This window comes from Megalobrama amblycephala, linkage group LG18, assembly GCF_018812025.1.
Source record: "Megalobrama amblycephala isolate DHTTF-2021 linkage group LG18, ASM1881202v1, whole genome shotgun sequence".
NCBI classification, from domain to species: Eukaryota; Metazoa; Chordata; class Actinopteri; order Cypriniformes; family Xenocyprididae; genus Megalobrama; species Megalobrama amblycephala.
In genome coordinates this window covers 12,348,320-12,371,085 of record NC_063061.1, presented here as the reverse complement: position 1 = coordinate 12,371,085, position 22,766 = coordinate 12,348,320, and the positions used below count along the sequence as shown (strand labels likewise).

The 22,766-nt window shown below is 38.9% G+C and overlaps 2 protein-coding genes across 5 annotated transcripts; one reads left to right on the top strand and one right to left on the bottom strand.

Annotated features, from left to right (window-relative positions):
- The first annotated feature begins 59 nt into the window (after positions 1 to 59).
- On the top strand, positions 60 to 16,183 carry polq (polymerase (DNA directed), theta). Of its 2 annotated transcripts, none has more exons than XM_048167425.1 (32): positions 60 to 634; positions 2,050 to 2,141; positions 2,242 to 2,890; positions 3,394 to 3,576; positions 3,745 to 3,875; positions 4,083 to 4,239; positions 4,317 to 4,425; positions 4,515 to 4,728; positions 4,838 to 4,979; positions 5,065 to 5,211; positions 5,366 to 5,578; positions 6,193 to 6,335; positions 6,418 to 6,616; positions 6,708 to 6,850; positions 6,948 to 7,141; positions 7,236 to 7,360; positions 7,615 to 7,858; positions 8,026 to 10,625; positions 10,738 to 10,878; positions 11,012 to 11,199; positions 11,316 to 11,556; positions 11,816 to 12,009; positions 12,125 to 12,253; positions 12,334 to 12,508; positions 12,589 to 12,706; positions 12,837 to 12,955; positions 13,086 to 13,270; positions 13,552 to 13,663; positions 13,749 to 13,873; positions 13,946 to 14,087; positions 14,167 to 14,270; positions 15,832 to 16,183. In XM_048167425.1, exons 2-32 carry the CDS (start codon positions 2,064 to 2,066, stop codon positions 15,943 to 15,945), a joined length of 7,758 nt encoding a protein of 2,585 aa, XP_048023382.1. In that variant the 5' UTR covers positions 60 to 634; positions 2,050 to 2,063; the 3' UTR covers positions 15,946 to 16,183. The 2 variants fall into 2 exon arrangements, with proteins under 2 accessions (XP_048023382.1, XP_048023381.1); XM_048167424.1 differs by having other exon boundaries at positions 2,050 to 2,155.
- Positions 16,184 to 16,190: 7 nt separating this feature from the next.
- On the bottom strand, positions 16,191 to 22,256 carry birc2 (baculoviral IAP repeat containing 2). Of its 3 annotated transcripts, XM_048167467.1 has the most exons (10): positions 22,107 to 22,256; positions 19,520 to 19,630; positions 18,065 to 19,021; positions 17,865 to 17,964; positions 17,703 to 17,781; positions 17,571 to 17,619; positions 17,246 to 17,488; positions 16,911 to 17,165; positions 16,628 to 16,669; positions 16,191 to 16,487 (listed from the first exon to the last, which is right to left on the bottom strand). In XM_048167467.1, the coding sequence occupies exons 3-10, from the start codon at positions 18,987 to 18,989 to the stop codon at positions 16,294 to 16,296; spliced, it is 1,887 nt and encodes a 628-aa protein (XP_048023424.1). In that variant the 5' UTR covers positions 18,990 to 19,021; positions 19,520 to 19,630; positions 22,107 to 22,256; the 3' UTR covers positions 16,191 to 16,293. The 3 variants fall into 3 exon arrangements, with proteins under 3 accessions (XP_048023424.1, XP_048023423.1, XP_048023425.1); XM_048167466.1 differs by lacking the exon at positions 22,107 to 22,256 and adding an exon at positions 21,159 to 21,309 and having other exon boundaries at positions 18,065 to 19,630; XM_048167468.1 differs by lacking the exon at positions 16,628 to 16,669 and having other exon boundaries at positions 18,065 to 19,630.
- Between the last annotated feature and the right edge of the window lie 510 nt (positions 22,257 to 22,766).

Here is a 22,766-nt window from a genome sequence, read left to right as displayed (position 1 = left end):
ACGTCCTCACTTTTTAAGTAAAACGGTATGATTGACTGTTGACTGTTCTGTGAAAATTGACTGTTTGAAATTTTTGATATTTTTGAAAGTTTTGTTAAAGCTAAAACGATATAATATTGTGTAATATCTTTATACAGTCACTGGAGGAACACTCAGAATCAGCGTGTTTCCTCCGGACAACTGTGTGCAAACACCGCGGGTTGTTTGATTTGGTTGTTTTTTGTTTTCCTTTAACCTTGTTTTTATTTCTTATAACTGTCATTAAATATGCATTTACGCAAACATATTTTAAATGGTCAACAGGACAAATGAAATATTACTCGTTCAAATAGTTTGCGAAAAGTGTTAAGTAAATAACTTCATTCAGAAACATGTCAGCTCAACTGGCTGGAATAACGAGAGAAATGCCAGTAACTGCTTTTAATTCAATAACATGAGTTTATTTATGTGGAGCGACGAGAGGTAGCAACACAACAGCTACCTTAACAAAATATTTAATTTGACTTTTATTTTTATTTTCACTCATTATATGCGAAGGCATTAGTTTACAGTCATTTATTTTTTTTAATGTGATGACTACTTCAACGACAAGAAAGATTTATTTGGGACAGCATCGGATTGTAAAGACAAAGGGGTAAGATATGTCACCTGAAACTGTGTTGTGCTTCTATTGATGGTGAACGTTTCTATGGTTATGTTTACAAACTTGGTTAACATGGAGCTTTGAATGGGTCGCTGTTCTTAACCCTTAGAAGAACTTTGATGTACACAAATAAATAAGCGAGACATTGTATGAGTACTAGGGGTGTGACGAGACCAGTATCTCACGAGACGAGACGAGACTCGAGATTGAGTTCACGAGACGAGACAAGATGGCGAAATACATGACTAGAAAAAATATTCTGCAGGTGTATTTGAAATGTTTTAACTAATCATTTTGTAATGAATGTCATTTCAGTTCTACTTTCTGAGACTGAATTATCATATGCAGTAAAAGACAACAATACTCAAGCACTGTAAAAGGTTTTGCCACTAACTCAACTGACTGGCTTCTCTTCAGATCTTACTGTACATGATTTATGAGCTTCTACAACTTTTGACCTCCTAACTGAACTCCTCTCCACAAACTGATCACAGAAATAAAAACAGTATAAATAAAAATGGTAACACTTTACAATGTCTCATTTATTAACATTAATGTATTAACCAACATCAACTAACAACGAGCAATATATTTGCTACAGTATTTATTAATCTTTGTTTATGTTAGTTAATAAAAATAGTCATTCATTGTTAGTTCATGATAGTTCACAGTGCATTAACTAATGTTAACAAATGAAACCTTATTGTTTGTACTAGTAAATAATAAGAAGAGAAAACTGTTATTCATTTTTATGGTAACACTTTACAATAAGTGCAACCATAATCGCACTCTCTCAATATTCAAAGATCAAATAAGACCAAATTTTTCTTTGATACAGAGCTAGGAGATGGTTACAACTACACTGCCCAGCCTAAAATAGGTTTCATATTGAGAGATATTTGCATTCATCAGGGAGCCGCTTTCAAATGCGGGGTATTGAAATCACGTTTAAATGCGCGCGCGCGTTTACTTTGACTTTCAACGGTCGCGCGTACTCTGTAAATATGGAGCGGCGGCGACCGTTATCCAACTGAATTAAATGTTTTTTTTATTTAAATACAAAGCAAAACGACAGTGGAGGCATAATGTAAACGTAGCGGTGGCATATTCTTTCCTAATCATCCTAACACTCTGTCATGGCAACATCACGAGACTACTTTTCGCCTCGACGAGAAATCTCGTCACACTTTAGTCTCGCGAGATCTCGTTCCACGAGATCTCGTCACACCCCTAATGAGTACCCATTGAAAACACTGATGTTTAAATAACAGAACTGTTTATTATTGAGGCTCTAGATTAATATATTTCCCCATGGTGAGAAACAATAGCTTGTTTGTAAGTTGGTTTATGTCAGATGTGAAATGTAAATAAATACTGTTGTCACTAACTTGTAGTTTTTCATGTAGCTTAGTTCTTGCAGATGAGAAACCATCACACAGACAATCAAGTCGCCTGCAGGCGTGTTCCTCTGCGACAGATATATCTGAGAAGAGAAGATGTAATGAGCCATCAGTATGTTTTTAATTACTTTATATAATATTATGCCACTGCTAAGCTTTGTTACACTAAGTGTAAAAATTAACATTATCTTTTTAAAGCAAATGCAGAATAAGCAATGGATGCCAGGAGACTCCACTCTGGCTGTGGATGAGGACATTTTACAAGCCATTGATGAATTGGGTCCGGAAGTCTTGAAATTCAAGAAAGATGAAAACATTCAGCAAACTGAATCGGCATCACTTAAGAAAAATGTTGTCTTGCCACAAAATATATGTGAGCAACAAGTACAAAATGCAGAAAATATCGGCCCTTCAAGTCCAGGGTCAGTGTGGTCACCATCAGAGCGCAAAAGAACCAGAACACAAGCCAAAAAAGAGAATGACTGGAGGGATTTGGCTCAAAAGCTTTTGTTCAGTGAAACCAAAAAGACTGAAGGCCGTGGCCGTGAGTTGAAACGTGACAGGGAATATTCTTCACCTCAAAAGATCCTGAACGCCATGAAAAAAACATCTAAAGTAGCAAATGACAAGCAAAAGTTAAAGTTCAGAAGAGATACCAGCCCAAATGACTCTCTCAATACCTCCAAGGATTACATTTTGTTCAGTCCGACACATATGGCTGCTGCTAAAGAGCGATCCGTGTTGCAGCAGCAGAAGAAATCAATGAAAAACCTCTCGGTCTCTGTGCTGACCCCTCCTCCAGGACTGGATCTTAGTGTCCTCGGTGATGCTACACTTCCAGATGCAGGTAGATTGAATTTTCCACTATAGCACGGCAGATGTCACTATTCGATCACCATTTGATAAAGTGATTTAAATATTCTGATTTTTACTAATGGGAAGTTTTGTTTAATTTCATCATTCATGTATATATTAAAGGTAAGATTTTTTTTTATGTTTTTAAAAAAGTTTCTTATGCAAATATTGTGAAATATTGTTACAATTCAAAATATATTGTAACATATTTAAAATATTGTTTATTATATCTTCAGTGTCACTTGATCCTTCACAAATCATTCTAATATGCTGATTCGGTGCTTAAGAAGCTATCAAAGAAATGATCAACATTGTGCTGCTTAATTGTTTTGTTGAACCCATAGTGTGTTTATTCAGGATTCTTTGATGAATAGAAAGTTGAGAACATGATTTATTTGAAATAGGCATATTTTGTAATATTATAAATGTCTTTGCAGTCACTTTTGATCAATTTAATGTGTCCTTGCTGAATAAAAGTATTTCTTTTTTAAAAAGCACAAAGCATCCATATGGGACGTCCTGCCAATCAGTCAGACAAGCTCATGCTCTCCAGTTGGGGTCTCCCTAAGCCTGTTCTGGAGAAGTATCAGAGTCTCGGTGTTCAGAGGATGTTTGAGTGGCAGGCTGAGTGTCTGACCTTGGGCAAAGTGTTGGAGGGCCAGAACCTGGTGTATTCTGGTAAATAGATGTTTTTTCTTCTTATCACAAATACTTTATTTGTCCTTAATCCTGTTTTCCTGGGGAAACAGGACCTGCATGAAATACAAAATATAAACTTATAACTACTTGTAGTTATATGCTACTTTTCTAGATTATCTATAATTATGTGATTCTTTTTTTTTTTAGCTCCAACCAGTGCAGGAAAAACTTTGGTTTCTGAGTTGTTAATCTTGAAGAGGGTTTTGGAAACAAGACAGAAGGCCATGTTCATTCTTCCCTTCGTGTCTGTGGCACGAGAGAAGATGTTTTATCTACAGGTTGGTTTCCATTTCTTGAGTGCATATATAATTGTCAACTTTGTCAGTTGGCCCACTGATCATTTATTGCATTTTTCTTCTTCAACTATGACTGCAGTACTGTATACAGAGTGTACATGTATGTTTGAAATGAAAACATCTGACAGTCTACATTTTGGAATTTTGTTAAAGAGATTTTCTAACATTATACTTGCCATTTTCACCCAGAATGTATTTCAGGAGGCAGGGGTCAGAGTGGAGGGGTATATGGGTAACACTTCAGCAGCTGGTGGGTTTTCAGCTCTGGATGTCGCTGTTTGCACAATAGAGAAAGCTAATGGACTCATCAATAGGCTCATTGAAGAAGACAAATTGGATTTACTTGGTAAAACAATGACATTTCCTTACCTCTTAATTTTCTGCCACGTGCTCTTATAAAAGTAAACATTCTCCTAAATACAGGAATTGTTGTGGTCGATGAGCTGCACATGCTTGGGGACTCTGGTCGTGGATATCTGTTAGAACTTTTGCTGACTAAAATCCAATACATTGCCCAAAAAAAGTCAGCAAGGTATGTAATAATTAAATCAAAAAAAAAAAACAGCTATGATTTTGATAAACATCACCTATGGTGAAGGTTAACATCTTCTCTATTTTAAGGGACTCTGGTCAAAGTACCTCTCCTGACGTGCAAATTGTTGGTATGAGTGCCACGCTGCCCAACTTGGACCTTCTTGCCTGCTGGTTGAATGCTGAGCTGTATAGTACTAACTATCGTCCTGTGCCATTGATGGAGTGGGTCAAGATTGGCACAAACGTCTATGACGGATCTCTGAACCTGGTCAGACAGTTCACCCCAGCTCTTCCAGTTAAGGTCTGAGTTTGACATATTTGTTGGCCACTGAAACCCGAATCTCTAAACTCTACCAGCTAATGTTTACCTATAAAATTCTCTAATGTATAAGATGTTCTTCTATCCATAGGGAGATGATGACCACATTGTTAGCCTCTGCTTTGAGACAGTGCGGGACGGACACTCTGCACTGCTGTTCTGCCCTTCAAAGAACTGGTGTGAGAAGCTAGCAGATAGCATTGGAAGAGAGTTTTACAATCTTCATCACAAAGGTTTACAAATACAGATATGGGAATTTGTAGATATTTTACCATCAAGGTATAGTGTATTATGCTTTAACAATGTTTGCTTTTACAGAAATGCAGTCAGGCTCTGGAGTGCAAAGTATATGTTTGAAGCAGGAAGGTCTCCAGGATGTAGTAGCGCAGCTCAAGCGCACTCCTGCAGGCTTAGACCAGGTCCTTCAGCGGACTGTTCCCTGGGGGGTGGCCTTCCACCATGCAGGTACATGAGCTTTAATGTTAGACTTAAATAATAATAAGAATTAAATTAAACATTAAAAAATAAAAAAGTTGTTGTTTTGTTGTTTATTGTCATTTTAAAAAGATGAGGACATTCTGAATCCACTGTGTAAAAACCCTTGAAACCCTTGTTTCAGGTTTGACGTTCGATGAGCGGGATATTCTAGAAGGAGCTTTTCGTCAAGGCTACATTAGGGTGTTAGCTGCCACCTCCACATTGTCATCTGGTGTAAATCTGCCGGCTCGACGTGTAATTATCAGAACCCCTGTTTTCAATGGTCATTTGCTGGACATCCTGACCTATAAGCAGATGGTGGGACGGGCAGGCCGTAAAGGAGTGGACACCTTAGGTGAGTCCTACAGATTTATTATAGCCTATTATATTGTATTTTATTTTTGTATAATATAACATATTATAATCTATATGCTCAGCCAGTGTTGGGTGTAATTCTTTACTGTAAATTAATTACTTTTCCCCCTGGAAATGTAAAAAAAGTAATTTAATTACTGTTACTTCTGATATAATTGCACTAAATACCGTGTAGACTATTGAAGAATATAAATGTTTTAAAAATGTAATTTATTCCTGTGATTGCAAAGCTGAATTTCCATTCAATATCTGTTACTCCAGTCTTCAGTGTCACATGATTCTTCAGAAATCATTCTACTATGCTTATTTGCTCCTCAAGAAATATTTTTTATTAATATCAATGCTGAAAATAGTTGTCCTGCTTAATAATTTGGATAATAAGGATCCTTTAATGAATACTAAGTTAACAGAAAGAACAGCATCTATATGAAAAAAATCTTCCGTAAAATAAATGTTTACTGTCAATTTTGATTAATTTAATGCTTCCTTGCTGAATAAAACAAAACATTCTGAAAGAAAACAAAACTGTAGTGAATATAGAGAGAGAGAAGACAGAAAATAAATGAGATGTAATGATCTATGCGTGTCTGTCAGGTGAGAGTGTGTTGGTCTGCAAAGAGGCTGAACGTGCAAAGGGGACGAGTCTCATCCAGGGCTCGCTCAAGCCTATCAGCAGCTGTCTGGTGAAGCGGGAGGGAGAGGGCGTCACTACCAGCATGCTCAGGGCCATCCTGGAGGTATAAATGTTCCTCATAGTCTGTTGTATGATACTGTCTTGGGTGTCTATGTACAGGATTTATTTCATTACTTTGATTAAAGATCATCGTTGGAGGAGTTGCCAGCTCACCACAGGATGTGCGGATGTATGCTTCCTGCACTCTGCTGGCAGCCAGTATGGCAACCGAACAACCACATCAGGAAGGAGCTGAATCAGAAGCTCGAAGCAAAGGCGCTATTGAGGCCTGCATAGAGTGGCTGATGGACAATGAGTTCATACACATACAGAAGGAGGGAGATGGTAACAAAACTAAGGATATGAAAAAAAAAAAATTGTGTGGTGTGTGATGCATGTTGACATTTTGATCATTTGATAATTGTCCGTTTCGCAGTGGAAAGGTACTGCCCCACGCATCTGGGATCTGCGACTCTGTCCTCATCTTTATCACCCCCAGAAGCATTGGGGATTTTCGCAGATCTTCAGAGAGCAATGAAAGGATTTGTGTTGGAAAATGATCTCCATATACTCTACCAGGTAGACAAAACCGTTCAGATTATCATAGATAAAGAACGGATTGGTTTTTAATATAAAAATATGGGTTATTAACAAAATCATGCCATGCATTTCTAAGATAACACCTGTGTATGTGGACTGGACGACAATAGACTGGTACCAGTTCTTCTGTTTGTGGGAGCAACTACCGTCTGCAATGAAGCGAGTGGCTGAGATGGTGGGCATTCAAGAAGGTTTCCTGGCCCGTTCTGTTAGTGGCAAATTAATTGCTAAAACAGAGAAGCAACGCAGACAGATGGCTATTCATAAACGGTGTGTTGTATTTTTTTAATTTAGAGTGCTTTATCTTATTACAGTTTACAGTTAAATTAGCAATATGTTGATGTGTAATTTTTTTGCAATGCAGTTTTTTTACAACATTAGTTCTCCTTGACCTGGTAAGCGAAGAACCACTTGGAGCTGTTGCAAAGAAGTATGGCTGTAGCCGAGGACAGCTTCAGTCACTTCAGCAGTCTGCCTCAACTTATGCAGGTACATTGATATCTCTTCATGCTGCAGGCATATCTATGGAAGCTTGTTTCTGTCTCAGAGTAAAAAATAAGTAATTGAGATGTGAGATGAAGTTTAAAATAAGAAACATGTTTATGTATCATTATAGAATAGAATTAATTATAGTAAGTGAGAAATAAAGTTGCAGTTACTTTTTTACACTGAGGTGGAAACAGGCTTCCATACTTATCAATATGACATAAATAGCAAAGTTAACATTTGGCTATTTTTTCCAGGTATGGTTACGGTCTTCTGTAATCGTCTTGGATGGCACAACTTAGAGCTGCTTCTGTCCCAGTTCCAGAGTCGTCTGAGTTTTGGAGTCCAGAGGGAGTTGTGTGATCTGGTTCGTATTTCTTTGCTAAACGCCCAGAGAGCACGTACACTCTACAGCTCTGGGTTTGTCACTGTGGCAGAGTTAGCCAGAGCTGATGTTACAGAGGTGGAAAAGGCCCTTAGGAAAGCTATCCCTTTCAAAAGGTAATGAAACTTTGCCGTCATCGAACCATCACTTTAAGTTAATCTTAAAAAAAACATACAAATAATTTAATAAAAATAATGATCAGTTTATCGTATTGCCAGAATGTAAATACTGGTTTATCCCTAGATTATTTAAAGTCATACAGTGATAATTTGAATCTCCGCAGCTCCAGGCAGGCGGTGGATGAGAGCGAGATGGAGGCTCAAGAACGCAAGAACATGCGCTGCATCTGGGTCAGTGGAAAAAAGGCCTTGACTGAAAGGGAGGCTGCTCTGCAAATCGTGGCTGAGGCCCGTCTGCTCCTCCAGCAGGATTTGGCTCTTCTTGGGGTGGAATGGAACCCATCTTCCCTCTCAACAAATATCCAGCCAGATTCCCATTCACCTGAGGAATCATCCAACACAAAACCTCTACAGTCCACATCAAGGGTCCCAGAACATGAAGAGGGTGAAAATATAAACGCAAATGTGGCCGAACAGAAGTTGGTGGAGAAAAGTGCTGACATTAGTTCCCATCCTCCTTTAAGGCCATTAGAGTTCACTACCAGTTTAGAAAAAACAATGGAAATTGACTCAGGTGTGTCATCTGCCAAGTGTCAGCCTAAGAATTGTGAACAGCAATCTAGTGTACTGGATAAAGTTCTCAAATCAATAAATGCCAAAGATAAGGGCTGTCAGAACAACCAGACAGCTGAGTCATCGGAATGCTCTTCAGAATCACTTCAAAGGGGCTCCAGACATAATTCCTGTCTAAAAAGTACCTGCATCTCCAGCAGTGATCAACATTGTGAAAGTCCAGTTTCGAAACGCAGAAGGATGAATGTTACAGATGCTGAAGCAGGACCCACAGTCTTTGGAGCAAAACCGGCAACTCTGATCGCAAAAGACTCTAAACTAATGTCAAAAGCTAAAGAGCTTTGCTCTAATAAACCTGAAACTGACTGTAGATTAGATAAAGACAAGATGAAACTCCAATCTTCTACTGATGAACTGAACCAAGACACTGAGTCAAAAACATTTTCTCACTCACGTGCTCCATCACAAGATGGGAAAGCACCAAATGTTACCAAATTCCCTTCAGATAAAGGGAGAAAGTGCATATCTAAAACAAAACATTTAAATCAGAGCAGAAATGAAACTGAAAAGCGAGAAACGGTTACTAAGAGTTTCAGGGAATTCAGCAGCAGAGATGAGAATGAAGGTGGCTTATCTGTGAACACCAGAGTTAAAAATTATTTAGCGTGTCATTCTGAAAAGCTTAGTTCCCCTGACTTGTACACAAATGGATTGGAAGACTTTGGTGATAGTTTTCAACTCGATACACAGACTGAGAAAATGCTTCAAGGGGATGATTTTTCACATGGCAATTGTAATGTAAACATTCTCAAAGAGAATAAACAGGACAGTCATGTTGATTCAGCAAGTAACATGAAAGTTGTCAACCAGTCATCTTTCCTGGAAAATGAGTATCATGTGTCTAAAAACAAAAACCCAGTCAAAGGTTTATCACCTATTGAGAATGGCCCATCCACTGAAGGCAAACCTAAATATAACATCTCACTTACTGACAGCCAGTTGGAAAATATTTTAAATTACAGTAACCAAGTTGCTGAAAAAGAATCGTATGTAAATAAACCTGCTGAGCAAAGGGAAAATCATGAGTCCCCTGATCATATTACTGACAATAGCTTCAACCGGAGCAGCAGCTTTCTGTTTGACAGTCTCTATGACAACTCCATCTTGGATGCCATGGAGGAAGCAGCGACGGATCGAGACAACAAAGAAGAGCAAGTGATTGAAAAACATGCTAATTCAAATGGCTCTTCTCCAGAACTCATTCCAGAGAGGAGAGATGTTGTGTCAACAGAGGATCTGGAGGCCATCCAATGGGGCGAATCATCTTTCAACCTTTCAGAATGGGGAGATTCACTACTTATTGGAGAGCAGTATCTTGATAAAATGAACAATGTTGTCAAGGCTTGTGATGGCCCAAGATTGGGTGCAGAGAAGCCCAGCTATACAGATGACATTGTGTCTGAACTACATGTATCACAAAACAATGAGACTCATCCAAAAGTTTCATCTGAAAGGCGTCAATTAAACAGTTCATCATTTCACATCAGTCCAGGAATGCAAGACATTTTTGATAAATGGTCTGATCAGTTTTCAACCTTATCTGAGCCTCCAGGGCAGACAAATTCAACTGTGGTGGAACCAAACGCAGCTGCTGTTCTTGTAGAAGAAGCTGTTTCTCTAATAACAAACCATGGAATTGAGCAGGGAGATCTAAAAAGTGTAAGTACTGAAGATTTTGTGGTAGTCCAGGCCAAACCAGTGACTCCCAATGACCTTGTTCCTCCCACACCAGTTTCTGAACCAGTAACGCCACGGGTCAAAATGACCACCTCAGCTGTACAATCACCTCTTAATGTCACCAAGAACAGGTCTGAACTGCTTCCAAATTCTAAATCCAGTACCCAGAAAGATTATCAATCTTGTTTGAGGAGAAACTCAACATCAGAGTTAGACACATGTCTGGCTGATGAGGGCTTTACAAGACTTTCTCAGTGTCCATCATTTCCTGCTTCTAACTCCTGCAGTCCAGAAACATTTTCCATAATCGACGTGGCAAGTGACAAAAGGCTTTTCCAAACATTTGTAAAGGAGTGGAAAACAAAGGACAGATTTTCTATTGCTGTTGCCTGTGAGAAGATGGAGAGCAGCTCAATGCAACCTGAGACAGTTATAGGTGGAAAATTCAAAAAACGTAAGATCAAGATACATTTACGTTTTTAGATGAATTTTGTTTCCAATATGTTTTAGTATTCTAATATACAGTACCTAAAAGTTTATAAACTTGTGTAATCATTTGTTTGAAGCTACTACCCCAATGAGGAACAAAAGAAAAGACGGCTTCCTTCTGAAGGGATATGAGGATCTTGTTGTCATTGGCATGTCTGTATGCTGGGGTGCAAAAGATGCTTATTTTGTATCTCTACAACAGGAGCTGTCAGACACAGGTATGAAACATGTCATTGAAAACTTGAGGACTAAATCTAATAAACCTGAAAAAATTGACCAACTTTACCAAACCTTCTCAATTGAATGCTGCTATTTGCAAAACTAATACTACTCTTGTCTTTCCCCAAACAGATATAAGTGCCAGTTTAGCTCCACCACCTCTTGATGAGACTCTTACAGTTGAGGAACGACTGAAGCAAATTCTGTGCTGCTTGGAAAAAGAATCAAGTGTGATGGTCACTTATGACTTCATTCAACTTTACAAGACACTTCTCCTGGCTTGTGAGCTTGCTATGCGTGGCACATTTGAAGACCCAAAGGTTGGACAAAACAGAGAAAAATTGTCTATGCCCTCCATCTTCTCAATTATTGAAATCACAATGATGGATCTGATAGGGTAGGATGTCTAACTACATTGTTATTTTTCCTTCAATAGATTGCATGTTGGCTTCTGGATTCAAGCTCCAAAGAGCGCACCCTCCACAACATGGTGTCCAGCTTCACCCCTGAGGATCTCCCGATGCTTGAGGGAATTAGTCCCGGTCAGGGTGTGCAGAGTTTAGGGATCTATGGAGATACCAGTCAACCGGGACGTTATAGAGCTGCTGTTGAGTCTGTTTTGGTCTTCAGGGTCATGACGCAACTCAACTGTCTTCTTGAAAAGGATGGTTTCTTGGGTAACAAATCATTTTATACAACTCAAATTGTATGTATCAGGGGTGTCCAATCCTACTGCTGTCCTGCAGAGTTTAGCTCCAACTAGCCCCTGGAAGTTTAGTAATCCTGAAACTTGATTAGCTGGTTCAGATTTGTTTAATAATGATTGGAATTAAACTCTGCAGGATAGTGGCCCTCCAGGAGCAGGTTTGGACACCCCAGGTCCAGTTTGGTTATATAGATACTAAATATTTCATATCTTGTACTTTTCATTGCTAGATGCATTCAAGAAAGTGGAGATGCCCACCCAATACTGCCTGGCATTGTTGGAGCTGAATGGAATTGGGTTTAGTGTTGCTGAATGTGAGGCTCAGAAACATGTGATGCAAGCCAAGCTAAGTGCTCTCGAATCCCAAGCCTATCAGCTAGCAGGACACAGCTTCTCATTGACCAGTCCAGAGGATGTTGCAGAGGTTGTTATCCTCCTCAATGCTCAAAATAATGATGGCCATATACATTTACCCACATAGAAATTCATAATCATGTGTAAAAAAACAACTCTATAGTCCTCTATCTCAACTGTTACAGGTGTTGTTTCTTGAGTTGAAGCTGCCTCCCAATGGAGATTTAAATGCCCCAAAGAATAAGAAGACACTGGGTTACACTAGAAGAGCGGGAGCGCGTATCAAACTTTCTAAACAGTTCAGCACAACTAAGGTACGTTCTTATATTTTTCTAACATTTAAATCTGTGGTATGTATGCACTTCCTAAATGCACTCTTTTCTTGTTTCATCAGGATGTCTTAGAAAAGCTCAAGCCATTGCATCAGTTACCAGGTGTTATTCTTGAGTGGAGAAGGATCACGAATGCTTTGACTAAAGTGGTTTTCCCCTTGCAAAGAGAGAAGAAGTGGCACCCACATCTGAAAATGGACAGAATACATCCAATCTCACAGTCACACACTGCCACAGGTGTGAAGCATCAAGACATAACCTTTGAACTTTATGCTTGTATCTTCTCTGGACAGTATTTTAATGTTTTTCTCACATAGGGCGCGTGAGCTTCACTGAACCAAACATTCAGAATGTCCCAAAAGATTTTGAAATCCAGATGCCAACACTTGTAGAAGAAAGTCAACCATCTCAGAATAATGGTGCAAGCAAGACGTGGTACAGTCTTACATTGTTGCAGTGATTTTTATTTTCCTATTTTTTATTCTAAATAACCAAAATACATAAATGTCCAGTATTACACATTTAAAATGTTTATGTGTATGATATGTTTATTTATTCATTTCAGGGGTAAGCGATCAAAGATAAACCAGCAATTGGCACCCCTTTTAAAAGTATCAGACAAATCACCAGAAAAAGGGATGCCATTTTCTGTCAGCATGAGGCATGCTTTTGTTCCTTTTTCGGGTATGAAACTTTATTGTTGAGGGGTCTGGGTCAAGAGAGCATAATTTAATGGGACACTTGTTTCCTTATATAAAATGATTTAAGCCACATTAACACTCCCTCTGTTTTAATTTTATACATATGTCTTCAGGAGGTCTGATTCTGGCTGCTGACTACTCACAGTTGGAGCTTCGCATATTAGCTCACCTGTCCCGAGACAGACGGCTCCTCCATGTGCTCAACAGTGGTGCAGATGTATTTAAAAGCATAGCAGCTGAGTGGAAAATGGTGGAGCCTGCTTCAGTTGATGATAATATGAGGCAACAGGCCAAACAGGTTTGCTACATTTCAATATATTTACATCCATTTACATGTACGTACATTGTAGACCAGGGATGGGCAACTTCGGTCCTGGAGGGTTACTGTCACTGTATCTGTATCAGGGTTGGAGCTAAATTTTGCAGGACAAAAGTTGCTCATCCCTGTTCCAGACCATTAAGTCTTTCAAAAAGTATCTATTTTTAATGTGAAAGACTATACAGTAGTCACTAATGGTATCACTTGCAACTGCTAATTGAAGTTTTATTGGTTGTCAATAGTAACATTTTTGTCAACAGATTTGTTATGGAATAATCTATGGCATGGGAGCAAAGTCACTTGGAGAGCAAATGGGCATTGAGGAGAATGATGCTGCCTGTTACATCGAGACATTTAAATCCAGATACACTGGTAAATGTCAACGTACGATTATTGTCTGGACAAAAAAAGGCTGTAATGATGATAACGGCATCTTTTATTTTTACTTTTCTTCAAGGCATTCAGAACTTTCTGCGTGAAACTGTGCAGAAATGTGTGAAAAATGGTTATGTGAAGACATTACTCGGCAGGAAGCGTTTCTTGCCTGGAATAAAGGACTCAAATGTGTACATAAAGTCTCACGTAAGTCTTCATGAGCGCTCCATTAGAATATCTGGTGTGTAATGAGAGTTAAATTTTTATCCTCATTTTTAGGCAGAGCGACAGGCAGTGAACACAACCGTGCAGGGCTCTGCCGCTGACATTGTAAAATTAGCAACCATCAACATTCAGCGCCGACTGGAAGCAGCGTTTCCTGGAGTGCCCTCATCTCATCGGCACCCTCTAATTCGATCAGGTATGACCCGCTTCATATTATAGCATTTTTTCTTTTTTTTTTAATGTGGGGTGTGAATTTAATGTTTTGTTTTTTTCAGGTGGTCGCCACAGAAATCAGTTCAGACCCTCTAGAGGAGGTTATTTTATACTTCAACTGCATGATGAACTCATCTATGAGGTTGCAGAGGAAGATGTCATTCAGGTAATTAAGAAGACTGTAGAGTGCATTAGTGCCTGTCCACTGTCTTTGTTAAAGTTTTTTAAAGGTCCCGTTCTTCGTGATCCCATGTTTCAAACTCTAGTTAGTGTGTAATGTTGTTGTTGTTAGAGTATAAATAAAATTTGTAAAATTTTAAAGCTCAAAGTTCAATGCCAAGTGAGATATTTTATTTAACAGAAGTCGCCTACATCGAACGGCCAGTTTGGACTACATCCCTCTACTTCCTTCTTTAATGACGTCACTAAAACAGTTTTTTGACTAACCTCCGCCCACAGGAATACACAAGAGTTGCGTTTGTAGAGTGTGTTTGTCGCCATGTCGTCGAAACGCTGTTATTTTCATCCCGCAGTCCAATCACCGGGTCTGATTCCGGCTCAAATTGATAGGGTAAAATTAAAGACATGTTTACAATAACACTGAGCGCGTGCATCTCCACGTTATGGTAAGAGGCATGACCTTTCCGGGCAAGGTTCGCTAAGCTGCTGTCGAATCACAACACAGGAACCGCTGGCACAATCAGAACTCATTACGTATTTCTGAAGGAGGGACTTCATAGAACAAGGAAGTCATCAGCCCGTTTTTATGACAGTGGAAACAGCGGTATACAGATAAGTAAATTATGTGAAAAATACTGTGTTTTTTTACACACGAAACATGAACACCTGTTGTATTGCACACTATAAACACAATCAAAGCTTCAAAAAAACACGAAAAACGGGACCTTTAAGTCATTGAACCAAGCCAACCAGCAAAGAGAAGAATCACAACAAAAAGTTTGATTTGAAATATTAGAAAAGTATTTGAAAATCGGATAAAATACAAAGGTACAAGCCTGTGTACTTAATGGCTTTAGTAATAGAAAGAACTACAATCCCATGAAGCAGTGAGAATAGCACAATCGAATTAAAAAGATGGGAAATGGTCTTGGTGGAATAGATCTGCTACGCTGCTGCTGAATTGTTTCTGTACATGTTTTTGTAGCTTATTGCTGCTGCTGATTATTGGTGCAGCAGAACAAGTACAGGAACTTGCTACTGCCAATACATACACTGCTGCGAGTAAGAGTAGTGCTGCTGCACGAATAGCGTATATCAATTACCCATAGCAGGTCTATACAGGTGGAGGGTTTTAGAGGAACTCTGAAGCATGCTGCAAACTGCTATAGTGAATGTAACCAGCCATTTAAATGTGTTAGCAACAAGCTCATTGGCTGCAGATGTGACATGGCCAGTAGTTAACGCTATAATTATCATCAGCCTGCACCCTCTAGAGTTTCATGACTGAACTATGTGTGTGTGTATAAGTTTATTGCAAAATATGCATATATATTCAAATATTTACATATTTTGAGAGTGTAGGGAGACCGACTAATTATGGGAGTGGGTGAAGCTAAATAGATCTTTTGGCACCTTTGGCTTGTTTCAACTGATTGGTGGAATTTTCTGTACAGCATTATGGGTTAAACACAATTATTTTACAAATGAGTTAATGAAAAAATCAGCAGGCTCAATGGTGACATGTCAAATTATATCTTTTTTTACAGGTGGCCCAGATTGTGAAGCGAGAAATGGAGTGTGTTGTAAAATTATATGTAAAGCTTAGAGTAAAAGTCAAAGTGGGTCCAAGCTGGGGTAACCTTCAAGACCTTGATATATGAAACAAGTCATCTACTGTTTACAAATACACTAATGATAGTGATCATGTTTTACATTAATGAATTGTTAAAACACTAACTGTGCAGATGTTTTTATATATGCAGCAAATATTTTTAATCTAAGATAAAATTCAACAGATGCTATTAAAAACTTGTGTAAAACTTGAAATGTAAACTATTTTTGTACAGTTTTTTTTTAATTTTTGTCCAGAACATTAAAAAGATCAAATATCACACATTAGTTCACATTAGTTTATTTGTTTTTATTCATTAATTCAGAAACAAGAAGTGTGTATTTACTCTAAAATTTGTGACAACTGCATTTAGATTCACTTGTAGGATATCTTCATTTTATGATAGGAAAGTACGGACAGTGCCTTTAACCAATCCTCTACATATGGGGCACTTGCGCAGAGAAGGCGCACACTCTTTGCACACCACTAGGTGACCACAGGGAATGAAGACAATGTTGACTTCCTTGTCCATGCAAACTTTGCATGTGCGCTCTTCTTGAAGTCTTCTCAACTGTTCCTCCATAGGCAAGTCTGTGAACATGATGGACATTGTTAATCGTTTTAAACAAACTCTGTTTCAGAGTGGGATCTAACGGATTCCCTTAGTGTGATGGCTAGCGATAAAAAAGGGGCGAAATGAAAAGAAAACCTTTTCTTATGTTTGAATATACCTGAAAGATCTTGACTCGGTGATGCAGCTTCATTTGTCTGGGCTGAAATTGCAGTAAGAACAAAAATAAAAATTGGTTGTCAATATTATGTAGTGATTGTTTGTTGTGGATTTGTCCCTGCTCATTTTAGGATCTTTATAAAAGGCATCACCTTTTTTTTTTTTAAGTGATTAAAGTGTTCCTATCTACTGGCCGTACAGTTTCACACTGACACAGACTAACAACATGTAACACTGAAAATTCACAGATACTTTTTCTCATATCTGATTTAAACATCACATACCCATCAGTTCTCTCAACAGGTACACATCATTCTTCTTGATCCAGTTGCGGAAAACCTCTGCTGCTGCATTTCCTTTCGACAGGACTAAATCAATGAGCTGCCCAGTCTGCTGCTTGACTGAAGTGCAGTTACGAATAGTGTCATACTCTTTCTGTGAGATAACGTTCTCCTCTAGAAGATGGTCCATTAAGCTCTGCACACTTTTTAGACGCTGTGACAAGGCAGCGTGATGTTTCTTAAGAAAAGTAAAACCATCTGTAAAGAAACACGATAAGAGTTAGATTCAATCGAGTCAAACACTTGAATAATTTGAGAATCTTATTCTGTAGAAATACCTGATGCCATCTCCTCAGCAAGAAGCTCTCGTTCCTCCTCTCTCTTCTCATCTTCTGCACTTAATAAATCAGACACCAATTCTTGAACTGTTTTATAATTCTCTCCACTTGCGAGAATTTTGCTCTGGACCGTTTGCTTCACCAGGCCACGCTCAAATCCCATCTCTAAAGCCGACTTTACCACGGGATTGTTCATCATCACTGCATCTTCTGAACGGTCTTCTCCAGGACCCAGGTGTACAACTACAAAAAGCCAAAAGATAGAGTGTAATTTATATGGAAATGAGCATCAAATGTAGCTTCAAATCATTAGAAAACAACTTACCAGGTGGATCAACAAATTCTCTTGAGTTGCTATCTCCATTAGTCAAAAGCTGCAAGACATGTGAACTAGGTAAGACAACCATCAGTTTGCATCACATTTAAAGAACAAATGACACCAGAATTTCTCAAATACCTGTTCAAATAGTCTTGGAAATCTTGCTTGAATCTGATGAACAAATTCTTGGCCTTTTTCTTGCAACAGGTATTCACATCTAGAAGTACATAAATGCATAATTAATATTCACATAATACCATCATGGTGCAGAAAATAACTCCAAAAGCCTCTTTTATTTACCTTGGGAACCACTTAGCATGTTCTACCCATGGATCATCACCAGACTCCCAACATCTGAGTCCACCATCACAACAAAAGCACTTCACGTCATCATTGCGACCTACCGAAACAAACAGAATTGGAAATAATTGTGAGCACAAGCATCTAAACATGAAAATTAGACCTTGAAATGACTTGAATAATATGACTGAGGCTCTTACCAACATAATAAAAACCAGCTTTAGCCAACTGGTCTGGTCTAACAGGTATTCTTGAGGGCCAGTTGACAAACGTGAGCAGTCTTTCTTCACACTGTTGCATTGCAGAGTTGGATACATTGGAAAGGCCACAACCAGATAACGGTACATTATCTGCACGGTCGCCTCGAACAAAGCGGCAGTTGGGGTAATGCCTCTGGTGCTCTGATACTGCCCTATCTCCTGGTTCCCAGTTGCTAAGCTGGCCGCCACAACTGAAGCAAGCCACCCTGTCGCCCTGGCCAAGGTAGTAGAAACCAGCTTTGGCAAGCTCAGCTGGAGTTACTGTAGCAAGAGTCCAATTCTGAAACGTGTCAAGGCGTTCCTGTTCCCGACGCATACCAGGATTGTGACAAGCAGTCGGTCGTTGGTGAGAAATATCCTCCACTCCACGGGAGGAAATGGGACTGGAGGGGGCCAGGTTGCTGAATCCCATGTTTAAGTAACCCACCTGCTCCTCCGTTTGGCCTGAAGTGGATGCTGTAGTGGTCGACGTTCCTGTGGTCGCAGGGGCAGACAGCTGTAGGATGGCTACATTGCGAAGCGGGGAAAAGGCAGAGTGAGAGGACGACAGGAGGTTTGCGGTGGCGGGTAAACTCTGAATGAAGCTACAGTTGGGAGACAGCTGTTTGTGGCGCTCGGCAGGGCAGTCGCCGGACTGCCAGTTGTCGGCCGTCACATTGCAGCGGAAACACTGGACACGATCGCCCACTCCGGTGTAATAAAACCCTGCTCGCGCAAGACTCCTCTCTGTCACTGCCGCAGTGGTGGGGAACTTGGCATACGTTGATATACGAAAGAGTTCAGAGGAATTATCATACTGTAAATCTGCAGGGGAGCTATTGCGACACAAGCCACGCAGGAAAGCACTGTTTTGTAGAATTTCCATTTGAGAAAAAAAAAAGAGCAGAAAGGGATGTCCAGCAGAGAGAAAGGCTTGATTGGAATACCCTGTGTGTGCACAGAGAATGAACTGTGAGCCAACCAAACAAGATTACACAAACACCAAACCCCTTACGAAATGAAAAAATCCAAATTCCTCCTTATCAATCATGTCCTTACAACATGACATGGATTACAAAACAGGGGCCAAAACTGGATTTCTTCACAGAACTGGTGACACATGCCTTGAACTAAAACTCCATGAACATAACGTGATGCATAACGCAAGCCACATCAAACAAACACCTCGGTTAGATGAACAAGACGAAGTTTATAAGATCCCTCCACGGCAGCTCTCGAAACTCATCCTGGATCACTAAGAAATACACCAAAGCTACACTGAACAAAACACATTTTTAAATGAAAAATGGTGGTTTCTTTGGACCGTAACATATGATCAATAAGAAATTAAAAATGTGACCACAGGGTATGTCCATTCAAGCCTTTCTCTCTGCTGGATATCCCATGACTGGTGTCTAGTCGTCCATGGCAGAACACATAATCTTATTAAAAAAATTAGATGAACTCTTGAACAGATAAAAGGTCGACGTAGGAGGTGTGTGCTTCCTTCCCCTATGGTGCATGAACCTGAAAAAAAACAGAACAGGTCTAAATTAATGTCATGAATTTCCCAGTATAAAAGGCATGAGGGTAGAGTCAAACTTTTATATCAGGGGTTTTCAGAAGGATTCTGCAAATCACAAATAAAAATGTAATAATAAATAAGTTAAAGTCGGAATGAAACTGATGTGATCATCTTTTCTTCCATATTGTGATGCATATGTCAGAGTGAAACAGCTTCTTGAATGAGAAAAATGTAGGGTGCGACTTGATTTTGTCCATTGAGAATTGTTCGGATTGTTGTTTGTTTGCTAACTGCTGTGATCTCATGTGATTGAGAGGTAGCTGGAACAGAGGGACTATTGTCCTGCCCTCACGCCAGTGCACACGTCATCAGAAAAGTTGTTGCAAGGTGAAAGAGATGTCAATGTTTCTATTAAGATTAATGAAGGAATATGAATTAACAGTAACATTATTTTAATATTCAAATGATTATTTTTAATGTACACATAATTAACAAATATAAATGGACACAAATATGACATTGTACATGAATAATGATTTTATTAATAGATTGGCAATGGAAGCTTCACAACGTAAATGTAATATTTTTACATTTTGAAGCTTCCATTGAAACTGAATTAATATGGTACTATACAAGTTCACAATTAAAGCCTCAGTTTTATACAATACTAGAGGCTCCCTCCCTACTCTTATCTCTTTGTAACTATCAAGGTTAAAGTCCCCTGTTGCCGGTTGCACAAACTGTCAAGACTAGTCAAGTTAGTCATCTAATTTCTTTCTTCAAGATTGGTCCTAACTTTAAGTCAGCTACATAAAAAAGTAGATTGGTCTAATTTGAATTGGTAAAGTAAGAATGATTACCCCTAACTAATTGGCCAGACTAGTTCTTAAGACAGTTATAATTTCCTGGCTATGCAACTGACCCCTGCTGGATTTATCATTGCAGTAAAATGGCAGCGAATTTCCTGCTTCTGCAACTTCCTCGTTCCTCCAACCAATAAAAGCATTACAAGTAGAAAACCAGAGATTCATTGATATATATTCATTCTTTTTCTCAAATAACTCAAACCCTCAGCTTAAGTCACATGTTAATATTTTATCTTACTACAAATGCAAACAACTAACCAGTATTGCAAATCGGGTTTTTTTTTATGTGGTGCATTATTTTCCCCTGTATGGTGATGATTCAGACAATCGGTATGAGTTTCCACCCTTTGTTCTGATATTTATGATCATGGAGAGTATTCGACTCAAGTCGAAAAGGAAATGACTTAATGTGACTCATTCCTTACGAACAGATCACGCGTTTCAGACCTAAATAAGTGGTAGACTCGGTGAAATCCAGTCAGTGCGTCGATGTCACGGAAACAGCACACAGTCTGTGTGTTTCCGCTGCCATTTTCTCGAAGACCTTTGGGTGTAACCCTAGATCAGTTTTCTATGTAAAGGCCAAAAACAAGACCTACAACACTACTAAGGTATTCAAATCTTGATTTTGGCAAACGAAGAGTTAATAAAAACACCAACTCACCGATGATAAGAACAAAAACGGATTTTGGTCGACACCACAAAATGTCCTTTCTTCTGTTCTGTACAACAGCGAAGGTGGAAATGACGTCACAGTCACACAGTAACCGTCACGAATTTAAAGATATTATAGATATTCTTAAACTGGTTTTTTATTTTATTGTGGGGTGAAGTAATCTTCATGTTTCTGCACATAATGTGATGTTCTATGTCTTGACAGTAGTCGTGTTTATGTATGTATTTGTGTGTGTGTGTGTGTGTGTGTGTGAGAGAGAGAGAGAGAGAGAGAGAGAGAGAGAAAGAGAGAGAGAGAGAGTTCAGTCGAACACAAATAAATTCAGCAGAAAGCAGCTGCTATTTTCCATTCACTGGAAGCATACAGTGACAACAAGATCTCAAGATAAAAAAAAAATACGAAAAGCACCATAAATGTGGTCCCTGTGATTTGTGTGCTATATTCCAAGTGTGAAGAACAGAAATGTATAAGCTTCTGTGGTGAAGGAGAACATTTCAAGTGAATATCTTCCTTCTTCAGTTCTTTTGGAGCTTAAAATTGGATCACTATACTGTAGTAAATCTTTTTTCATGATATGAAATACAGAACATGAGTTGACTAAATAATGACAGAATATTATTATGTGAATTATTAATAGTTAATGAAAACTTATTGTAGCCTAGTGTTTTTAAATTATCACAACCCACTTTTATAAAGAATCACAAAATAAAGAACATTTACTTTAACAGGGTTGAAAATAAATAAAACATACAATAATTGAAAATAATTTCCCAAGAAATTTCTTGATTTGTAATAGACTAATTACATACAATCCTATTTCCCACTCCCATAATCATAATCAGGGTGATATGGTATGGTCTAACATTTGAGCGCAGAAGATCACTAAACAGTGCCTCCTAGTTAGAATAATTGAATCGTTGTCTGTTCTTTACTCACCAGAGAAAACCAAAGGCAGAAGAATGAGCAGAGAAATCCAGCTCTCATCATGAATAGAGAATTCAGTAGAATTTCAGTAGAATTTCAAATGTGAGAAGGCGCTCGCTTAAGAGGAGGAGCGAATGTATAATCACACCTAATCCTAACCAGAGGCGGAGCTGTAGGTTTCTTGGACATGTTAGGGACTTTCCAGTGTCATAGATGCCAGGTTGTTTCCGCACAATTGGGTTGTTTTGAAAATGCAGTTGCGGGAAAAATTACAGAGCCGGGGGTTGCAGGTTTTTTGGGCTACTTGTATAATGTACCGTGGCCGTAAAAAAGTTTATCTGTTGAAAAAAAAAAGAAAGAAAAGAAAATTGTATTACTAATGTGTAGTAAAATGGATCCCTGGCAACCCACAGACGGAGGAGAGACTGTATGGGGGGGGCACGTTTGAGTTTCACCAACACCAGAGATTTCAAGGCTTTCACAGTCTGCTTATAAGTCTGCATGTTTTGCGTGTCTTTGTGAATTAACAGCGTATTTTCGTATACTACACAAACTCAAACACAGGACGCTTACAGTGTTTTCAACATATGTCTTCTCAATAAATGAGGACATGAACACATTAACTTTATCTCCAGAACTGCTCTGAGGCACTTCAGAGATTTTCACCGTTTC